The sequence below is a fragment of the Catharus ustulatus genome, chromosome 2 (genome assembly GCF_009819885.2).
Source record: "Catharus ustulatus isolate bCatUst1 chromosome 2, bCatUst1.pri.v2, whole genome shotgun sequence".
In the NCBI taxonomy this organism is placed as follows: Eukaryota; Metazoa; Chordata; class Aves; order Passeriformes; family Turdidae; genus Catharus; species Catharus ustulatus.
Window position 1 is genome coordinate 73,364,223 of NC_046222.1, and position 21,694 is coordinate 73,385,916.

Sequence of the window (21,694 nt, forward strand, 5' to 3'; positions counted from 1 at the left end):
TGCTTCCAAATTGTAGTCTCACTTTGCTCTGTGTCTTCCAAATAGTGGGAATTGAAAGTCACAACACCTCTCTGCCCTTTTCATGGACTAAATGTTGTTCTGGCAAACAATGATTTGTGTGCATGTCATGGTGCTCCCTTCATTACCTTTGGAAGAGGGAATTTAAAAAGATGTATTTACTCAAAAAACTAAATACTGAACAGGCTTCCCGGGAAGAGGTCATGACACAAAGCCTGCCAGAGTTAGAGAAATATTTGGACAATGATCTCAGGCATGGGGTGTGGTTCTTGAGGATGCCCCATGCAGGGCCAAGAGCTGGACTCGATGATCCTGTGGGTCCCTTCCAGCTCAGGATATTCTATGATTCTACTGGACCCTTTGGCACTGAATGTTTTTATTTTATCAAATTTTGAATAGCACTGTAAGTACTATAGCATAATGCCACAAAAGAGATAAATAAAATTAACAGATTTACTGGTTTTGGGGAGAAAAAGCGATTTCAAAATGTCACCTAGATAATAGCATTGAAACAAATCCTTCCAAACAAGCAAACTTCAGTTGTTTGCTATGATGGCAAATAGTTATTTGTATGTATAGAATTTTGTATATACACTCTGCTCAGCTGATTCTATTCTCCTATACTAAACAAGATATGAAATGGATATTCCAGATATCTCTTGTGAAATCTGTTAAAGAAAGTTTGCTCTCATTTTCAATTGTAATTATCCTTAGTTCCAGTAGGATATCCAGAAGAAGGAAATACCCTCTAGGTCTCCAAGGCTCAAATCAGTGCTATGTGTATACAAGATTTAAAATTATGTCCATTCTCCATACAAAACTTCTGAGAAACTAAAAAGATTTAGGTTCAAAATCATGTGTCTTTTGCAAGATTCCTGGGAACTTGCAGCTCAGACTTTATACTGGGGAGTTTCAGACCTTGAAGTTGTGGCCCCAGTGATACTATCAAATAACTATTGCACAACTCTGAGTAGAGAAATTGTTTGATGCAGAAGCTGTCTGTCCTCACCACAGCTGTTTTTTGCAGAAAACCACAAGATTTTACTGGCTGAACTGAATGTGTGTTGAGCTCTCCAAGGAGTGCAAAGAACAGCAATTCTTGCAGTTTCGTTTCCCCACTGGTGGCAAAATAAAGAAAAAAAGGAGAGTAACAGCATGGACACATAACTCTACGCTGGATTTTGTGGTATTGCTTAAACAGAGAGTCAATGTGCAGCTCAGCTGTTTGTAACCACAGAAACAGAAAATGTTATTTGGAAGGAGGGAGGATGTACACCAAATCTACTATGCCTCAAACTGACAGTGTTTCTTTAAAATGTTCTTAAACCTGTTTAACACACCCCTACTTTTCACCACTCCCTGGGAACATGCACCACTCATAGGAACTTGTAAATCAAGAAAAACCAAACCCAGCAATTTATTCTCCAGTGCGCACTGGATATTTTCACACACCCAGCTTGGCCATATAATTAAGTTACAAAAAAGCTCACTAGCTTGGAGCTTTCTGCTTCAACCTAAATGAGTTCAGCACTGTAAGTTTAGAAGTCTCAAATATTCTGGAGCAGAATTTCTTATTTCAAAATTATATTGAGAAAAGCAAGAAAATACTTAGAATTCAAAGACTGTGATTATATACAATGCTATGAGGTTCTAGCCACAAATTCACAGAAGATGCCAAAACTCATTTATACTGTTTTATCTGAAGACAGTGAATATAGACATCTATAAGTAAAGCAGTTAAACCCCCAAATTCAAGCCTTACTTTTGTTATAGCTAGAGAAGTCAAATACAGAAAAGCATTAAATTCTTTCTAAGAATAGAAGTAATATTCCCTTAGTATCGGTGAATGAAAGGGATGAAAACAAAGCACAATATTTTTTTGTTTTTCTCTTTTCTCTCCTCTTATCTTACAATTTCTTTGTGTGTCAGACTCCTACACAGACAGATTATAATTTTATAGACACACTTTTTCTGTAAGGGACCACAGTGCAGTAGGGGAGAACATTTTTACGGATGCGGTACTGTTGAGGCTGCAGAATAAGTTTTGCATCTTGAATTTTGCCATGACAGAGAGAAAAAAACCCTGCATCCTTCTTTGCTTTCCTTCTAATTGGACAAGAAACCATTTCTTTCTGCAAAACAAAAAAAATTATTTGAAATCCTGCCATGACATGGAATTCATCCAATATGTACAGGTATCTGCAGTGTAGATGCCTAAATCTGACTGTCATTTTTACGCTTCCTTTCAAAGCAGGGGAGAGAAATAGTAACTTTCACAGCCAATCCTCTGGCCTACTTTAATCTGTGTTTATGTCTGTGTATATGTAATCTGAGATTACACTAGGGGTGTCTTGAATGATAAATTGAGACATAGGAGCATAGCTTTTGATGTAGCCTAGCTTTTTTTTTGCTAAATAGGGCCTGGAAAGTCTCACCAGCTCTGAGGAAACAAGTGTTTGACAATAGATATCACTGGTCTGGTGTCTCCTTCACTGAGTAGAATGCAAATTATTTACTTACACATTAATTGGCATTTAGGTCTCTCAGGCTAATAGCCTGCATGGAGATCCAGAGAAGCCTGCACCTGAAATTACTAGGCTCTTCACATTACTGCACCATGGCAGGATCTGGAACCTGAGCAACTTATCTGGGCCTCTGTGATTACATCTAGATAATTATAATAATTCTGTTCTGATTCTTTCCCTTGTAATGTCACCCAATTATTTTAAAAAATCTTCCCATTTCAAAACCCAGCTTTGTTTTTATTTCATTTAACAACAGCAACAAAACTAATGAAAAAACTTCAATTCTTCTCATGTACTGAACATTAAAACTCATGTAGAACCTTTTTCTGCAAACATTCTTTCCAAAGTACTCACAATTTGGAAAACAATTTTTAGAAAAATATAATTTACCCCAAATTAAAGGGAAGGAGAAGTTGATACTGACTTCAATACCAGTCTATTGGCCAGTTTATATCAAAGGAAAAATATTTTGCAAAGGCAAGAAGAAAGCTCAGTTGTTTCTTCATCTTCCCAGCTCATAAGTCCCTGTTTACGGATATGTTAATTTAGGAAATGTATTCTCCTGTCCTTCACATAGTTTGTGATTGAAATCCACACCTGAAGTTTATTCCTTGGAAGATGCTTGGAAATGCTACTAAACCTTCTAATTCTGTGGATAAGGGAGAACAACAAGCCAGCTGAATTCTTTTCCAGGGAAGATGGAAGGGGAATGTGGAGGGCTGGCGCCATTTCTGTGATATCATTTTTAATTTTACTCCTGCAGATTAACTGCATTTCAACACCTATCATAAATCTGCTTTGCTATTGTTTCTGTTATTTGAACAGGTGAAAAATTTTACTGGATTGCAAAGGTATTTATTAGTAAGGAAAGGTTCTTAAACAGGTACTAACAAAGTAAAATTCTCTGCATGTTTACATATATGCATACTCTCCACATTTGTCATGTAAACAGAGAAGAAATCTGAAGAATGAAAGTGGACAATGCTGTACGACTCTCAGTTGAGGGGCTGAATAAGCCTTCAGTAAGGCTTATTTTAATACCTGATGAATCAACATTTTCCATAGATAAATGGTATCACTTTGGTTGTATTGCTAATTGTTTGCATTATCATCAAAGAATTAGGAAAGAATTTTAATGCAATTTTAGTTATGTGCCTTATACAAATTTTGACCATAGGGGCGTAACAAGACAGTGGCGCTCCTTGGTCAGCCCTGTATTCTGTCTCCAACAGTTGCCAAAAGCAAAATTCAGGAGTTCAGGAAAGAGAGGAAGAACAGAGAGAGCATTTAAGTTGCTTTCTCTAAGTGTCCTTGGAGTGTCTATCAATTTGCTTGTCAGGGTCCTCTTTAGCCCAATGGACTTTCTGTTTATTTAGTAACCATCACTGTTCTTCTCTTCCACAAGCTTGTGTTTCATTGAGGTATTTGATGCATGGGTACACACACATGACTATACAAGTACAAACATGCATGCACACACAGAGATATACACACACACACGCACAAGTACAGGCAGACACATATATAAATAAATTTGCATTTGATAATCTGTTGGAAATACATCTTCCTGCAGCAAGGTCAGTTTACATCCTACGTATAGAAACACCTCTCCTTTTTTCCTTTTTCCTTTTCCTTCTCTTCTCTTCTCTTCTCTTCTCTTCTCTTCTCTTCTCTTCTCTTCTCTTCTCTTCTCTTCTCTTCTCTTCTCTTCTTCTCTTCTCTTCTCTTCTCTCTTCTCTCTTCTCTCTTCTCTCTTCTCTCTTCTCTCTTCTCTCTTCTCTCTTCTCTCCTTCTCTCTTCTCTCTTCTCTCTTCTCTCTTCTCTCTCCCTCTCTCCTCTCTCCCCTCTCCCCTCTCCCCTCTCTCTTCTCTCTTCTCTCTCCTCTCTCCTCTCTCCCCTCTCCCCTCTCCCCTCTCCCCTCTCTCCCTCTCTCCCCTCTCCCCTCTCCCCTCTCCCCTCTCCCCTCTCTCCTCTCTCTTCTCTCTTCTCTCTTCTCCCTCTTCTCTCTTCTCTCTTCTCTCTTCTTTCTTCTCTCTTCTCTCTTCTCTCTTCTCTCTCTTCTCTCTTTCCCTCTTTCTCTTTTCTTTCTCTTCCCTTCTCCTCTTTTCTTTTTTTGTAATGTTGATTCCAAATAGCTCTTGCACCAGGGGAGAATTGAAATACACCCTTCTCATACTGTTTGTGATGTTTTTTACACTCACACCTCCTTTCACCAGACTAAGGCAGTACTGGCTTGTTCTGTGTGGGGAGAAGTAATTATGCATCTTCAGTCATTTTCTTCTCTGAACCTTTTTAAGTTCAACTCCATTCTTTCCGATTCACATTTTTGTCTGCATCTTATTTTTGCAGTTATGGACTTTAGAACACATTTTGTAACAACTCTTCTACAATAAGCTCTTCTGTGCTAATTATACCACAGCCAGCATCTTCCAGGAATAGGGAATACCCTTCCTTTTTTCCACGCCCATATTCAGCTTTGATGTGGATAGAGAACAGGATCACAATCTGTAACATTTGGCTATCATGCACTGCAGTTAAATGTGCTGATAACACCAGTATGGAATGCATGTCAAAGAAAGATTTCATTATATAGGTGAGATATTGGCTCATTGAGTTGTTTTGATTGGTATGAAATTTCCATGTAGGTTTTCAAATGACAAGTCAACTAATTCGATCCAAATAATAAAAGAAAGAATTACAAGAGAAGGCTGCTTAGCCCTAGCAGAAAATCCAAACACAATGCCAGGGCAAGGAGAGGAGAGCCAGTCTATCAGATAAGTGTAATGTGAACTTCCTCACACGGATATCATTCTATGGGGCAGATATACCTCCTTATCTGCACCATAAAAAAGAACAGCCTGTGGGGGTTGTCTCCTATGTATTTACAGTGCCTATGACCAATTAAATGCTACAAGAAAATTTCAGACAAAGAGCAAGAAAAAATTTTCCTCCTTTTAACTTTGCCTTTTCTAACATCTTTTAAGGAGATGGCTTTTCCTGGGATCATCATTGTTTGTTCTTTCCCAGAGATTTCTCAATGGGGATTTCATAGAGATATTACTAAGTCACTCTTTGAAAAAAAAGCACACCTATTCATAATTCTCACATTCCCTCTACTAGTATTGGTCACAATCTGATTTTCATTTCTTTAGCCACCTATGTGGATGTTCTTTGTTAATTCAGATACTGGTAACAAATTAACAAATATGGTATTTGTCAATAACAGAAGTTAAAAAACGGTTACAGCTATTCAGCTGGTACCACACAGATGTCATTTAACTTTGCCAGATTTTCAGCACAATTTTCCTCAAATAACTGATCTTATCAGTAACTGATAAAATGAGTAACTGTGTTCTTTAGCTAAGGCAGTAATGGCAGTGGTGCAAAATCAAAATACTCAAGTTTAGCATGCTACGGACCAGAGTTTCGGGGATTTCTGAATTATATTTCACTTATTTGCAGAGTAAGGACTTGTTCAAATTTCAGGAAAATCAGGCCCAGTAACATTGAAGATTATGTACCTCCAGGAAATGTACCGGCCCCTGCTATGAACAGAAGATACTGCTCAGACATTTTCTGTGGCAACTAGAAGATGTAAAAGGTTTTAGTTATTTTACATACTATTTATAGCATTTTTTCTTCCTCCTTTAGTTTATGAACTTTACCACACCCTTTGGGAGAACAGTGAGCTGCAAATACATCTGCATTGTGACTAAGGTTTTCTTAGCATTCAAAAATGCATATGAAAAAGCTCTGACAATGCTCTTTCCTGTATTCAGAAAGGTGTGGTTAAAAAAAGATTGCATTGCCTTACTTTAGCCATTTGAAAAGTCTTCCCAGGCACAGGAACCTACAATAACTAAAGGGAATGGCTTGGCTAGCAAAAGTTAATCATAAAACATAACATTATCTCTGGTGCTTTATGGTATTTCGTATCAGACTTTGTGAAATGCTGTACTCACTTGGGACAATAAGTTAATCCAGTGAAAGTGTTTTTAAGCTCTTCTGCCTCTACACAGCAGTTGATGCTACATCATATTAAAAATAACTCTTATGTCTACCTATTTTAATCATTCAAATGATAAAATGCTGAGAATTAAAACATAAAAAGAAAAATGAGAATTCCATGCATAGTATCTAAATATTTATTTTGACAGTAGTGAGGCCAATATTTGTATGCCACAGTAAAAAGTATGTAGCATTATTCTTTCTCCAGTAAATATTTAAACTTTTAGGAGGTAGGAAACCCCAGGTAGTCGTGTTCCCTCACACAAAAAATTATAACTCAGTGGTTAAGGTAGGTCTGCTGGTAAAAATAAGCTGTTATCAAAAGGAGGAATTATAAACTTGGGTTTAGTCATATGATAAGTGACCCTTCCAATTGGTAAGCTGTTGTTTTCTTGTCCTGTTCTTTGAGAAGGTTAGTTAAGTGTGTATTAAAGAGTTAAAGAGCACAGTTATGTGTCTCAAACACTATAAGGCGACAGAAGGAACTTGTCATAAGATAAGCCACCACAGTGGGCACAGAAGGGAGGAATTTGAAACAGGAAGACCCTAATGCCTGTCTGGTTGAGGCAAGATCTGGTTGGCACATCCTGGTTAATGGATCTGGAAAAAAATTCTCACCATGGTGAACTCTGTGAAAAGAAGCAATGATTCATACGCGTATCACTGGTCAAACAAGAATCACCTCAGTTATGGGACAGATGCCATCTGTGTCTGCCAATGGTCACCAAGGCCCCCTGGATATGTCTCTGTGGATACCTGAAACTTGGGCTGCATACAGGTGTTGCAGGTGCTGTCTGTGTGTTGGAGGATAAACTACTCATCTGTAGAACTTCCTAAGTTTAGGGCTTGATGCTTCAGTGATCTCAGGCATAGGGGGAGGTTAACAAAGCTGGGGAAGAAAAATGTATGACTGCTTGTGGACACAGAGTGCAGAGCTTACAGGCTACAAGGACATTTGGCAGAATTCCCAAGATAAGAAGAAAGTAATAAACACAATTCACAGAGGGAGATCATGACCACTGACTCATAACCCACTGACCCAAGAAACCCACCAACTCAAAACAAGAGAAAGACTGAGCATGTAGACTAATTAGCTTTAGAGTCGAGGGAATAATTTCATTCTATCAATAGAAGATATAATCGTAATTCATAAGAGATGTATAAATGGTGAAAAGTTTTGAACAAGCTCGGGACCCCCATCTTTCTCTCTCTTCCTAACCCCCTTCCCCCCAAATCCCCTTGTTCCCCTCACCTCTTTACTATTTCTATCTCACTTTCACCATTCATATAAATCTGTATTATTGACTTGGGCATATGGTCTTATCTGCACCTCAATTTGGGCAGAGGCATCTCTTAATCATCGGATTGTAACAGCCTGAGCCTTGCATGTGAATTAGGCAGAAGACTTCTAATTTTTGAGCATGAAGGAAAGAACAAAGTTGTTAGAAAGTACTGCAGGCACTTGGCACTGCCAGTAGTTGCCCTTTGCAAGGAAGCCCAGGACATTGCTTATCTATCTTTAAAATCCATGTCCTAGTAGGAGCGAGGAAGCCCATGAAGAAAGAGGCTTTCCATATCACATTAGCTCATTAGTATATTTTATTTTAAGATGTCTATCTAGGAGCAGGAGGACCAGAATCTTCAGAAGGAATTTATAATGCTAAAATAACCTGCCCATGGAAAAAAGTCATGCTTCTTATTTCTCCCTCTCCTCTGTGTTGCAGCCATGAATGCTGCCAGGATTCCTAGAGACATTCGTATTCTGGTTCTGAGTCACACGTATTTCTTGGTAAGGGTGTACCCACTGGCAATATATTCCCTTGGTTAATTATTTTGAGTGAAAAGTAATTCTGTATTAAGAGGGAGCACAGGTTCCAACCATCAGTTTATTTTATATAGTGCTGGATTGGGAATATAGGGAGGAGCAGGCCTTGTGTTAGTCACCTTTAACAGGAAGGTGTCACCCTATGCATGAGCATCACTTCCTTTTCTGTTTGCTGCACTGGCCTCTTTTGCATAAGTGACCCCTTCCTTTTGACTTAACTGGTTTGGAATTGCTGTCTACATACGTAGGTGAGCTTAAGCAAGAAAAATGTGCAGGTGGCACAGCTGTGGAACCCACCTCCCCAATAAAGATTACATTAATCAGCTGTGTCACTCTGCTAAATGCTGCCTTGCAGCTGGGCATCATCCACTGCCTACACCTATCTGTATGTTTTGGAGTGTTTAGTTTCAGTCATCATTTGACATGAGTTTTATTAAACACAATTAAATTTGGAGAAATAAGGGTCAATGAATAGGACCTACTAGTTAACTTAGTAGGAGTAGGATCTGGACCTGAGCAAAATCCTCTGTTTGTCCATACTATTATCACACACATTCCTTGACACAGTATTGTTCATGCCAATTACAGTAATTTCACGATTATAAGCTGCACCATTTTGATTAAAGTTTTGGTCTGAACCTAGAAGTGCAGCTTGTAATCCGGAGTGGCTAATATATGAAAAAAAGTTCTGAAATTTGCCAACCCAGAAGTGTGAGCCGGCAGCAGCCCCAAGCTGAGCTGAGCCCACCTGGCCCTCGGCAGGGCAGCGCTGGGCCAGGGGGAGCGAACCTGGTTGGGGCTGGCTGGCAGTGCTGGGCCAGGGCCAGCCCGCCCAGTGCCAGCGGTGCAGGCGGGGGCGAGTGAGCCCGGCAGCGGTGGCAGCACCGGCCGGCCAGCTCCAAGCGGCCCTGCTAATCTGCAGCGCCAAGCTGGCTCACTCGGCCCCATTGGCAGCCCTGAGCGGGCCGAGCCTGCCCCGTCCCAAGCTGAGCCAGGAATCCCTGCAATCCCTAAATTCTGTTATTAATTGGCAACTTGGTGAAAGTTGCACAGGGATCCTCGCTGCGAACGGAAGTGCAGCTTACAATCCGATGTGGCTTATATATGGACAAAGAATGAAATGTTGCCAACACGCGGACGTGCGGCTTATAATCAAGTGTGGCTTGTAATCATGAAATTACTGTACCTGTCTCTGAAAAAAGACTTAGGCATGGACAGATCTCTCTGTTACAAGCTCTGGACTGCTTTCAGTAGGAGTGTGGATGAAGTCACACAGTTCCTTTTGAAAAGCAACTTTAGTGATACAGGTTCAGAGCATATTGTGCTCCTTTTCCTCAGGACAGATATATTGGGCTTTGGTATGTTTCATTTAATAGCAAAAATGTAGCTGCTTTAGTTGATCTTAAAACTAAAAAAAAATGGAATATTATTTCCTAGACTGTCTTCAAATCTCCTGGATGTACCAGTTAGAGAATCTCATAACCCATAACACCACAGTTAACTAATCCTACTTGGAAAGTCTGAAGTATTACAGGATTTCCCCTTTGGAGGACTGAGTGTATGAAAAAAATTTAACATATCCCTCCCTGTTTGGGAGGAGTCACAGAATAATATTTGTCCAAAAACTGTCTTCTGAGTCACTGCTCATTCCCAAGTCTGTGTTGTGAATATACATAAAAGCTCAACGGAGCTAGCCTACATTATGCTGTTTTCATGATGTCATCTAATAAACCTTAACAAAGATGTGGAGGTAACACAACATTTTGCAGTATGTTTTGTGCTGAAAAACGGGGAAACCAACAAAAATTGACAAGAAAATCATGCAGAGAGAAAATGCATTTTACTAGCAATCAAGAGACACAGAAATTTTAGAAAAGTGTATAAGCTGAAGCTAAGAACACTGAACACAATCAACTTGTTCAGAAAACTATGAGAGTTGGGAAGCATGGTAATGTATTTTTGCTGTAGGGTGCCATAAGCATTTGACTTTAATAACATTGAGTAAGCCATTCAAATCTAAATAATGTCACTTCTGAAATACATATGTTCAGTTTTCTGCCAGTGCTACTCTGTTTTAGAAGCCAACATCCCCTGGCAGTTTCTTAGCAGGCATTGTGAGAATTCCTTGGATGGTAAATAAGCTTCCATTGTAGATAAGGTATTTAAAATGAGCCTGCTTGAAACTCCAAACTGTGTTAAAAATCAAAGCTGCAAGAGATAGTGGTCTCTTATTACTAATCACTAATGTCCCTACTGCTGGTTATTAATAAAGGATAAAGAGGATTTATTGTAGGGAGGAATTCTAAGACATTTCTTGTTTGCTATCATAAATTATGACAGGCCACACACTCTGCTAAATCAAGCTATCAGAATAATTTTGATGGGATTATATCCAGTTATATAAGCCTAGGATGTTGCCAGTTATGTTTGTATCTATTTTTTAGAGAACAACCTCATCTCTTCTTGAAAGAATGACAAGCAAAAGCAGAGTACTTACTTGAGTCCCAGCAAGTAGATTATTGATAGATAAATAGATGTGAACCAAGTTACTTTTTGCTGCAAAGCACCTTATTGGTTGAACTAAAAAGAAAAATAAAAAATGGTTAAAATGTGAAAAATCAATAGTAGTACATGGCCCAGTGCAATTATTATCAGTTGATTACCATCAGTTGTCAATACAACTTGTTTATATGTTTTGCATATCACTTTTCTGACACTATGGAAAAATCTGTATCTAGAATATTGTCTGTCTGTGCTTCAACTTGGATGTTTTCTTAAGAGTGAGAGAGGTAGTAAGGGAGAAATAATTCAAGTTCTGAAATAGTCTGAGAAATTACATTTCACTGTATTTCGCTTCTGTCCTTCCTTCAATTTAATATGGACCCCGTACTAGAGAATGAAAAGAAAAATGAAACCTGATTGCAAAACAGTTCACACACTCTGGGCATGGCTGGATTTGTGTGTTACTTGTTATACTGAGATCCAGAGGCAAAGGTTGAGTTCCTCCGAATTTCTGAAAGTTGAACTACTTCAGAGTATGCGAAGGTTTTTTCACAGAAAATAGTTACCGGTTATTTTCACTGTTATGTTGAAACTATTCAATTCCTGATACAGAGCACTGCATCATATATTCTTTATTCACTAGAAACAATGCTTGCATGTGGTTACAATACAGAAAATGACACAGACTGTTTATCAGTAAGCCAGATTTGCTTTAGTCTAAAAAATTTTAAATTATTTTTTACAGCTTTGAAATATTAAATGATCAGCATATATAACACCAAAAATTCACCATTCAATGAATATACAGGAAGTCACAGATCAGCCACTAAAAGACAGCTGGCCTGCTTTATTCCTAGGCTGAAGTCAGTACCCTTGTTGGAATTTCATATGTATACATTTTCCTATAGACTGTCTATTCTGTCACACCAGACACCAAACACTTAGCAAGGACTGCCTAAGAATAAGCCTTGGGCTTATTTGGGTAGCAGAACTGGCCTGCTCTGCTCCATAGTTTCTTCTCTGCGTTCAAAGGCCATAAATACAGGAAAATATCAATTTAACTTCTCCAGACTCTATTATTTGCATCTCTATTGTGTTCTCAAACACTTTGGCTAAAGAAGTCAGTGCTGTGAGACAGGTTAAGCGCATCTCTGATTTACAAGTGGGGGCTTGTCTGGTTGATTGGAAAAGGATAACAAATTCCTATCATGTAACTCCCGAATTTTGAAAGAAAAATATTTCAAAAAGGAAGCTATTCCTAATCTCAGGTGTAATTATAAATTAAAATCTAGATGTCCATTTGAAATTAAAGTGCATGTAGATTTTTAACACTAATACCCATTTAATGCTAATTCCTCATTTCTTATGAGGAAAGACATCTGTTTCATATGGGAGGCAACTAAATTCTCAGTATGTCTGTAAAAAGATGTATTCACAAAAGTTTCTTCTTGACTGTACAAAGATAAACATAGTACCTGAAAATTCCAGGATTACTGTATTTTTGACTTTAAGAGACACAGAACTTGAGATGTACAAAATTTAGAAATACGTGCATGCTTGTATTCATTCATTCTAAGATTTGTGGTAGTTAATAGTTTGTATATTTTCTTGTCTACTGCTCTGCTTCATTAGCTGTATTTTATCAGACAGAACCAATGTTTGGAGAATAGCTACATACTACTAATTACAAAGCCTATGAAAAGCTAACCATGAACAAAAATACAAGCTGTTACTGAGTTAATTCATGTCAGTTTGCTTTTTTTGTGTTCAAAGAAATTATTAATTTTCACAAAAGACAATAGGACTAAAGGTTGGCCGGCATCTTGCTAAATGATTCTCATATTTCATAAAAGTACCCCAAATACAAAATAAGGTAGGCTTGTGTAAGATACATTAAAACCAGCCTCTGGATCTTAAACAGAAGCATGGAGTTGTATACAGTATTCCTATAAGAAAAGTATTGATTTCACACTACTGTATTTACTAACAGTAAGGCTGTTCTTAGCCTACAAACTTATTTGCAGTCATTTTAAAGAAAGAAAAAAAGTGAACACGGGTTCTTCCCTTCTTTGTTTATTTCTGGCAGTACTGAGGGAGAATGCAAATGTGCAGAGATAAGAAAGTCTTGCAACAAGATCTCACGTGGGAGGGATTTCCCCCCACATCTTTTGCCTCTGCCCACATACCCAAACTGTGCAAATACTTCATGCAGTTCAGATCCCAGCGTGCGTGTTCCCCACCTAACACTTCTGCAGAACTTTTCTGTGGTGAAATATGGTGTTACTTCATGTTCATGTTGTAAACACCTGCAACTCTGTAGCTGAAAGGCAGCCCTATAGCACTGCAGCGTGTATTTCTGTGGAAATGTATTTCTGTGGAAAATCCAAATGACTCTAGTATATTTTTCCAAATGGTAATTGCTTGGTTTTCTGCTTCAAGGTCTGTGAAGGCAATTCATTTTGTGAAACCCAACCCCACCGCACTTGAAAAGAACAGCAAGCACATAAGGATAACAACTCACCCGTACTCTTAATTGATCTGGTATTTCGACAAGGTGCCACCCTTTTCCACACCTCCTACCTCCTCCTTAAGTGACTCAGCCTCTGAAGGAGAAATCTCTTGACTTTCAGACAGCTGGATGGGGAAGAGCAGTTCAGCTCTCTGTCTGCTTTGATTGTGCTCCCTTCCAGGCTGACTGACCACACTGAGCCAAGCTAGGACACTAACTTCTACCATACCTAGGTAAGGATGTTTGCTCTTCTGGTTTTACACTGTTCCTACCATGTAGGGAAACTCCTACTTTTTCATATGCTCTGTGATTTATTAATGTCCAGTTTAGGATGTCATTTCAAAGGATCTAATTTTCAAGAAGCATGGAGAACTTGACTATGAAAATGCAGCTCTGAAAGTTTTACAGTTTATGTGTTCAGATTCCTGGGACCTTTCTGACTTCCTCAGTCCATACCATCTTAATTATTTCATTAGTTATATTATATTGCTAATTTTATTTTATTCCAGTGATAACTCTCTGATGATAAATTCACTGTTCAGACCACTTTTCATGAATGGTTGTTTTAATGACATTTTTACTCCTTGGTTTATTTAATTGCTTGGAGTTTTTTCCTTTATTTGGAATTTTTATCTAAAATTAATGAGTATTTACTCTTTTCTCATTTTATGGAATTATCTTTAAGTTCCTTGTTTTGGGAAAAAAAAACTAAAACAACAAACCAAAGCAACAATTCCCCTTCATTTTCACCTTTGCAATAATACCCATTCTACTTTAAAGCAAGGACTTATCTATACAATGACCTGAACACATGTATAAACAAGAAGGGTTCTTCATCAAAAATCTAATTAATTGAATGACAGAGCTGAACAAAGAAAACTAAAATTATCATCCCCTTTTCTACACTGTACTAAAAAAATTACATTTAAAATTGAATGTGTATTTCTAATTTGAAAATACATACAAATTTGGACTGTGATTTAGTTGATTTTACATTAGTGACAGTTCTGAAGCTTCTTTCAAAACAGAATCTCCTCCGCCCACATCTTGAAAAACCAGTTTTGAGAGCTCTTTCAGCTACAAATAGGTGAATGATTGCTGTCATACATTCACGTGTTCTCTAGTCCTACCTTGCCTGTTTTCTTTCTTACACAAATACACATGTTATTGCTGTTTTCTCTGTGAACTCTTTTCAGTGCTATTCGTTCTGTGGATGAAATGGTAGAGTAAAATATTTATTTAAACACAATGTGTTATTTCCAGAAGTTCACAAATGTATTATATGACTATTACTGGGATGTATAACTCTTGAGAAAAAAATCTGTTTAGGATCACATTTTTGTGATTATTTAATGCCTGTAAAATAAATGTAGTAATTTTTAAATGTAGTTTTCAGCAAAAGGACAAAAAGACTAACCAATTGCCAAGCAAAGAAAGAATAATGTTACTGATGGCAATTGTGTAGGGAAGAGATTAGAACATTGGTTATACATATTGATCTGCACCTGATAGAAAGCCCTTTAAGGCTATTTGAAGAGATTATATTCTTGTCTGTAATAACAAGTCTGGATGTATGAAGGATTGTAAAGCCTTGAATGGTTCTGGCTGTGATGGTGATTTGCAAAACAGCCTTCATCTGCAATCAGGAAGTTCTTATTTGAGTGCAAGTATAGGTAGGCAGATCTGACAGCCCAGTGACAACACTGTTACCTGAGAGGAGAAAGGGTGGATATGGACAACAGCAAAATTGGTATTGACTTCTGAACCAGAAAGATTTTACCTTACATACTTACAGGTGCCATTATGCACATTTTTGCCGGCTGCAATTATGTGTGTCCCCAGTGTCTTAGTTACGAGGACTTGGAAACCTTTATCCTGTATCAAGTCAGAATTACTGAATTCAGTTGCTTGCTCACCCTATATTCAAGAGAAATGATGGCGAAAATAATAAAGTTTACTAACTAGAAAGTTGTTAACTGAAAGCAAGGAAACACTGTTGTGTGTTTCATAACTGTTAGTAAGACCAAGTGTGCTTTTCTTTAAACCATCATATTCTTTACATTAAGTTCATGTGAATGAAAGATAAGCCGCATACTATAGAATTAAGATGACGAGGGAAAACAAAGCAAAACAAAAAGTAGAGCTGAAATAAGTCCTGAGTTCTAATGGAATGGTTCTAAAATTTTGAGCTCTAATTGCTCACAAGATACTGACTGTTTGACTCACTTCAGAGCAGAATAGTTCTTCAAGAAGGTGAAATTTTGGTGGCAAGCTTCATATTTGGGATAAAGAAAGAATGACGTGTAGACCTATTTTCTTTTTCACATAGCAAATATTAGCAGCTTTCAAAAAGCTGGAACTTGAAGGTCATGTAGCAAACAGTAGCCAGCAAGCTGTGGTTGTGTAGAGCCCTGTATGAAACCTGTTGGTTCCAGCTGGTGTTTCATGAGGATGCACCAACCTCAGCAATTTCTCTACAACTGAGGCTGGTTTAGCAATACAGCATGAGAAGTTGGATGACAGGAAAATTCTGAAACATTCCTTTTTTAAAATCAGTTGTTCAGTTGCCACTTTTTGTATCACTCAGTTCATCAATAATAATGGGAAACTTGACATTTTAGGCATTTGCATTTGGCAATGTTTTATATGAAAAACCTCAGTATAAAAACAAATATTTTGACTTTTAAGAGAAAGTGTATCTCTCTCAACACTCCTTCAACATTTATCATGCCAAATTCCTTATTATACAGTGCGATAATAATGCAGAGGCCTCTTGCCTCTGAGCTGTGGAAATTAATATTGTTTTATTAGAAGCAAAATACATATCAACTGACTACTTACGAATAAGGTCTTAATCACTGTCATAGCTAGAAGCCAAAGAACAAAGTTGTTTTTTATTGGAACCAGTTCAGTCTGATGTGGAAAACATGAATCTTACAGGAAATGCTTCTATTAGTATGTATTTTTTAAAATACAGCAATGCATATGTGTGAAGCCTAATCACATAGACAGCTACAGCCAAGAGCAGAGGGAAGGCAAAAGGACTCTGTGATGGAGGAATGGGTGTGTTCAGATGATCTGAAAACTAGAAGGTCTGGCTTTCAGAATTTAAGGCAGCCTGAGGTATTCTGCTGATCAGTCAACTGCAGGAGATGAGAAGGAGAGGTAGAAGTGTAAATATAGCTATTTGTGATTAAAATAGTGTTGCAGACTTGTGCTGCTTTTGGAGTAATTTCTTACCAGGTTAGATGACTTTTGACTTTCCCTGAAGTCATGTCTGAAGTTTTTTCTGAATTTGTTTGGGATTATGTTTGGATTTCCCACAAAATGTTGGAGGGTCTGAATCTAGGACTGGCATGTCTTAAAACCATTTGGGAGCTGCTCACTGGACTGGCCAGGGCAGTTTTAATTTTCATTTAGAGTTTCCTGACGCTGTTTTTAAATTCAAATTATACTGGAGTTGCATTCCTGTTTGTTTTTGTTTTGCATTCCAGCTGAGTTGTTTTGCTTCAGTGGTTGAGATCTTATTAAGAATGTCTGAACATAATTTGCTACTACAGCATAGTATAGAAAGCTATAACTCTGCTTTCTCACAATCTCATTTACTAGGTTAAAAACTTTTTTTAAATCTCCCTATGGTCTGAAGATGAGCCATTCACTGACCTGTGTGAATAATGTGACAGCTCCAGATGTTTATGATCTAATATTTTTAAACTAATGTGATCTTCATAATTTCTTGTCCACTCCCCTTTTCAAATATACAGATACAAACACACACTGAGTTCAAAATAGTGAAGAACAAGGAATAATGCTTTGATGAGCTCTATTCTGCCTCTTTATGCAAGATTCTTTTCACTTCTAAGTCCTGAAATTTAAATCTTACTCTTGATTCTTGATTGTCTGTACTACAGATTAAAGTAAGATGTTTTTTTAAATCTCCATTTTAAATTTTAATGGATTAATCTTTTCATATACAGCTTGAGGCAAAAGAGCCTTAAGGACAAAATGGCAGTATTCTGTAGGACTAAAATGCCTGGGTTTAAAATTTCAGAATACCTGGCACATTTTCAGTGCTGACTGTAAAAGGGAGTGTACCCGTTTCTTATATTCATTTATGCATACCGCTTTTGGGTTGGAAGACTATGCAGCAGTTTATTCTGGATGCTGTACACATGTGCAACAGAAATATTGTTTTGCCCTAAAAGTATTAAAAAAATAATATAGGATGAGAAAAAACACAGTTTTAATTAAATGTTGGAGGATGAAGGGAACACACTGGACTCTCATGGATACAAGGAAAGTTGCAAACCACTTTAAAGTCACTTTTCATTTGGTATAATTTTCACAAAAGAAATCTCCTTTTCCAAAGTTTTACGATTCATTTCCCTTAGCAAATAGCTTTAAAATTACTTAATAGAAAATAAATCCAAAATCCTTCTATGCAAACTTCTACTTCTTGAGATGAAGAAGTGTCAGTTTTCATTGCTTGAAAAGATACTGAAATATCAAACTTTCTTTTATCCTGGGACTGACTACATCAGATGTCCAGTTGTACCTAACCTGAAAAAGTAAATCAGAGACCTCTCTATCATTCTGGACAGATCAGGAGAATTTATAGTGAAAGTGGCAACTCTCTAAAAAAACTGCTTGCTTGATAACCTATGTGAACAGTTTCTAGGAAATTCAGTTCACATATGCTTAAAACCTTATATAAATATTTTAAAAGGTATTTTATAACCTATTGCAAAATAAATAAGGCTCACCATAGCCCTGAGCATATTTTTATTGTGTGGGAACCTGATCCAGCTGTCACATGTTTTCTACACACACTGTGCCAATACTTGACTGGTACCAACAACTAAGGTTAGAAAAAAGAGAATGCAGGTAGGAGCCTTTCAAAATTTTGGAATTTCACAACTGGTGAAACATGCAGACTTTAGACTCCAGTATTAGTTTTGTATTTATATTTACTTTCTAAAAAGATCTCTAGTTGTTTAATGTTTCTTTTTAGTTGTTTGTTTCTTTTTAAATGTTGGGATATTTTTTGGGAGGCTATTTTTTTTGTTGTTGCTTTTGAGGGGTAAGGTTGGGATTCTTTTTGTGGTTTTTTTTTTTTTTATTTTTAAATCGTAAGCTATTTTTAGTAATTGTTGGGCAGCAAAAGCATAGAAAAGTCTTGTCTAAGTGCAACCCATTGTGGTATCCACGATGTTTTATTGTCAGTGTAAGCATTATTCTTAAGCTTTTGTCAGAATCCAAAATCGTCACCTTCCATCAGTAAAGAAAGAGCCACAGGCCTCGGTGTCTCCACTCTGTTTTAGGTCTCTGAGCAATGCACTTTATGTGTAAGAACAAAAGGATAGCTCTGTCATCCAGAGAACCAGGAATGTTTCTGATTTTTAAGGACTGCTTCTGTCACAGAAAGTTTTTTGGTGCTTCTGTACATTTTAGTAGCCTGACAGTTGAGTGGGTTGTGAGCTTTCCAGCACAACACTGTTTTCTTGGAAAATGCTGCTTTCTAAAAAGGAATAAATTTCCTAATGAGGGTCAGTTTTGCCCAAACTCTTGAGTCAATGTTAGCATTTGGTGCTTTTTTAACTTAAGGGAGAATTTTCCATCATCGAAATGTCATTATGTTCTGCTTGATGCTTTTTCTAGGAAAGCTGGTATTCACAGTCCAGTTTCAAAGCAAAACATGAAATCTTTTGAGTGGCTCGACTCCCAAATAATAGATAGATAGATAGATAGATAGATAGATAGATAGATAGATAGATAGATAGATAGATAGATAAAAATCATCAGTCTTGGGGGCTTTTATCATGATTTGAAGTAAGGGAAGAAGTCAGTGATGGAAAAACTTGCAGAGCAGCCTTCTGTCCTGGCCCTCTGCATTAGCTGCTGGCACCTGAAACAGAGAGACCCTCAGCAGGGCTGGATGAGCTCACCTGTGCTCCAGGTGCTGTGCCAGGGACTGATACCATCTTCCCATTAAGTTCATCACCTCAACCCATTCTTCAGTGCTCTGTCTTGCCCACTGAAGGCTCTCAACACCACACCAAGTGTTCTCAGGGAAGGAGCTCCCAACAGGGAAGGGGCAGTGTGACAGGCAGAGGGGCAGGGCAGGAATGCACATCATTGTCACCAGGCAGGGAAAAGCCACCAGATTCAGTCTGAGGAGAGCTGCAGCCAACCCTAAGCCATTCCAGCCTGTCAGACTAAACTTGTGCTAGGAGACGATCAAAGTGGACAACAAACTTGACCTGTCTTTGGGACTGATTCCTAATCTTGTGTCAACACTCACTTCCTTTTTTTTTTTGTCACATTTTCTTTCAGGTTCCCGCAGGACGGAACAATCCCACGGAACAAATGTCAGCTTTCAGCATACGAAAGCAGTCTCCGAATCAAAGCGGTAACGCTGAGTCTCCTCCATTCCCTGCTCCAGGGCCGCTCGCAGGCCGAGGCGCGGCCTTCCCTCCTTTCCAGGCCTCTCCGTGCCCGGGCGCAGCTCCCTCGTGGGGCACTGCAGGAGGGCAATTAGGGCCACTGTGACCCTCTTCAGATGCCAAACTATGCTGTGCACAAACTGTGGCTGGCAGGGATTCAGGCCAGAACATCCCACTGGGCAGTGGAGCGTGGTGGTGTGGGGCAAGGTGGTGTGGGGGTCATGGAAAACCCACAGGAGCAAGGTGGCTGCAAGGACAGCGGGAAGATCCGCTGGTCTCAGCACCATCTCTGACTCACACAGGGAAAATGAGGAGAAATCCAGAAAAAGCAGAATGGAGGAAGAGGAGACAAAAGCTGTTTAATGTTGTCTGATGGGATTGTTTACTCCTCTGGAGGAATAAAACTCGAGTAGGGCTGGAATTTGCTTTCTATGCAGAGAAATAACCAGAGGCAAACTAGAAACGTGATGAAATTTTCCATTTGCCTGAACCTCAAAAATATTGCTATAGACTGAAAGGTTTTGAGACGCATGAGGATCTGGTTCAGGTGGGATGTGCCAGACTTAAGTGCACCAAAATTCATGTAGCCACAGCAGGGAGCTGCTTGGCTTTAATGTATGGAGGACATAAATTTTTATTGTCAAGTAGAGACAGGGATGAGCTGCATCTGCCTGTGCTCATATGACCCAATCTGTTGTATCAGATCTATGTTTAATTTTTTTGCTGAAGCTTGGGAGAAAATTCATTAGTCCAGAAAAGGGTACTATTCTGCTTGCCCAGGGCATCAGGCATTAGCAGATTGCCTGCTAATCTGCTAAACACTTGTCTAGTCTTTCTTGACAAGAAAACAAAATATATTCCTTGTCTATCACCTTCATATGAGGTTTCATGTAACAATCTTTGCACTTATCCATTTAAAAAGCCATGATTTCTGAGAAATCCAAGGGACTTTTGATGACCCACTGGAGTTATTCAGGCAAGCCTTGGACTGCCTTCATTTTTTGGAAGTGTTTGAAGTCAGATTTTAATAAATTATAAATGAGAAAAACTAACTCAATAGGCAGTGAACAGGCTGATGCAGAATTCATGCAGTGTGCATAGATTAGTTTTTGTTAATCTACCGTGATTGTCAGCTCATTCTTACAAACAGCATTTTCCCTGTCCCTGGTCATTTGTCAAATGGCTGGATCCATGTTGTTTAAAAAGAAGAAAGCCAAACCTGGGTATCAAGGCCAAGACATGGAAGCACATGTCCATGCTATCACAGTCATAGTTTCTAAAATAGCTGCCACTTCTCTAGCACCTCAGTCCTGGAGAGAGCAAGTCCAACACAGAACTAGAGAACATTTACAACTAGGTAGCATCAATGATGGGTACAAACCTTTCATTCCTTCTCTTTCACTTGGCAGTATGGACATATCTATAGGGAACTGAAACAGGCAAAGGTTAAGTTGCAGACATATATACATTTTTAAACTGAATATTATCTCTTTTTGCAGATCCCATTTTATCCTTTTTACAGAATTTTATCTCTATTTTAGCTACTTTTGCGAAAAATAAAAGTATTTAAAAATTCACTCTTGGCCATAGTCACTAAAGATAAATGTTCTGGTGCTTTATTATGATTTGGTCTTCCACTCACTGTAGCTATTTGTCATTTTTTAATGTTATCACTACAAGTGAAGTTCTTGTATTAATGCAAGAAGTACATTTTCTTATAAATCAGAGCAGAATGCCAAACCACAGCTCTGACAAATGACATATTACTGACTGTGTGTGTTTTCTCTGGAGTGTGTTCTTTTACACACAACATTTGCAGTCTAATTACTGAAAACCAGATAGTGAGATCTCCTGAAATTTGAAA

At 38.2% G+C, this 21,694-nt stretch overlaps 1 protein-coding gene across 5 annotated transcripts in view; it reads left to right on the plus strand.

Moving 5' to 3' along the window:
• The window catches only part of SCEL (sciellin), a 151,673-nt gene that overhangs the window by 87,490 nt on the left and 42,489 nt on the right, over positions 1-21,694 (plus strand). For 3 of the 5 annotated variants that reach the window (XM_033051566.1, XM_033051565.1, XM_033051569.1), the window contains exons 3-4: positions 13,318-13,620; positions 19,721-19,796. In XM_033051566.1, coding sequence (XP_032907457.1) covers positions 19,754-19,796 — 43 coding nt within the window. In that variant the 5' untranslated portion in view covers positions 13,318-13,620; positions 19,721-19,753. The remainder of the gene's footprint in view (positions 1-13,317; positions 13,621-19,720; positions 19,797-21,694) is intronic. The other 2 variants (XM_033051567.1, XM_033051568.1) reach the window with 2 other exon arrangements.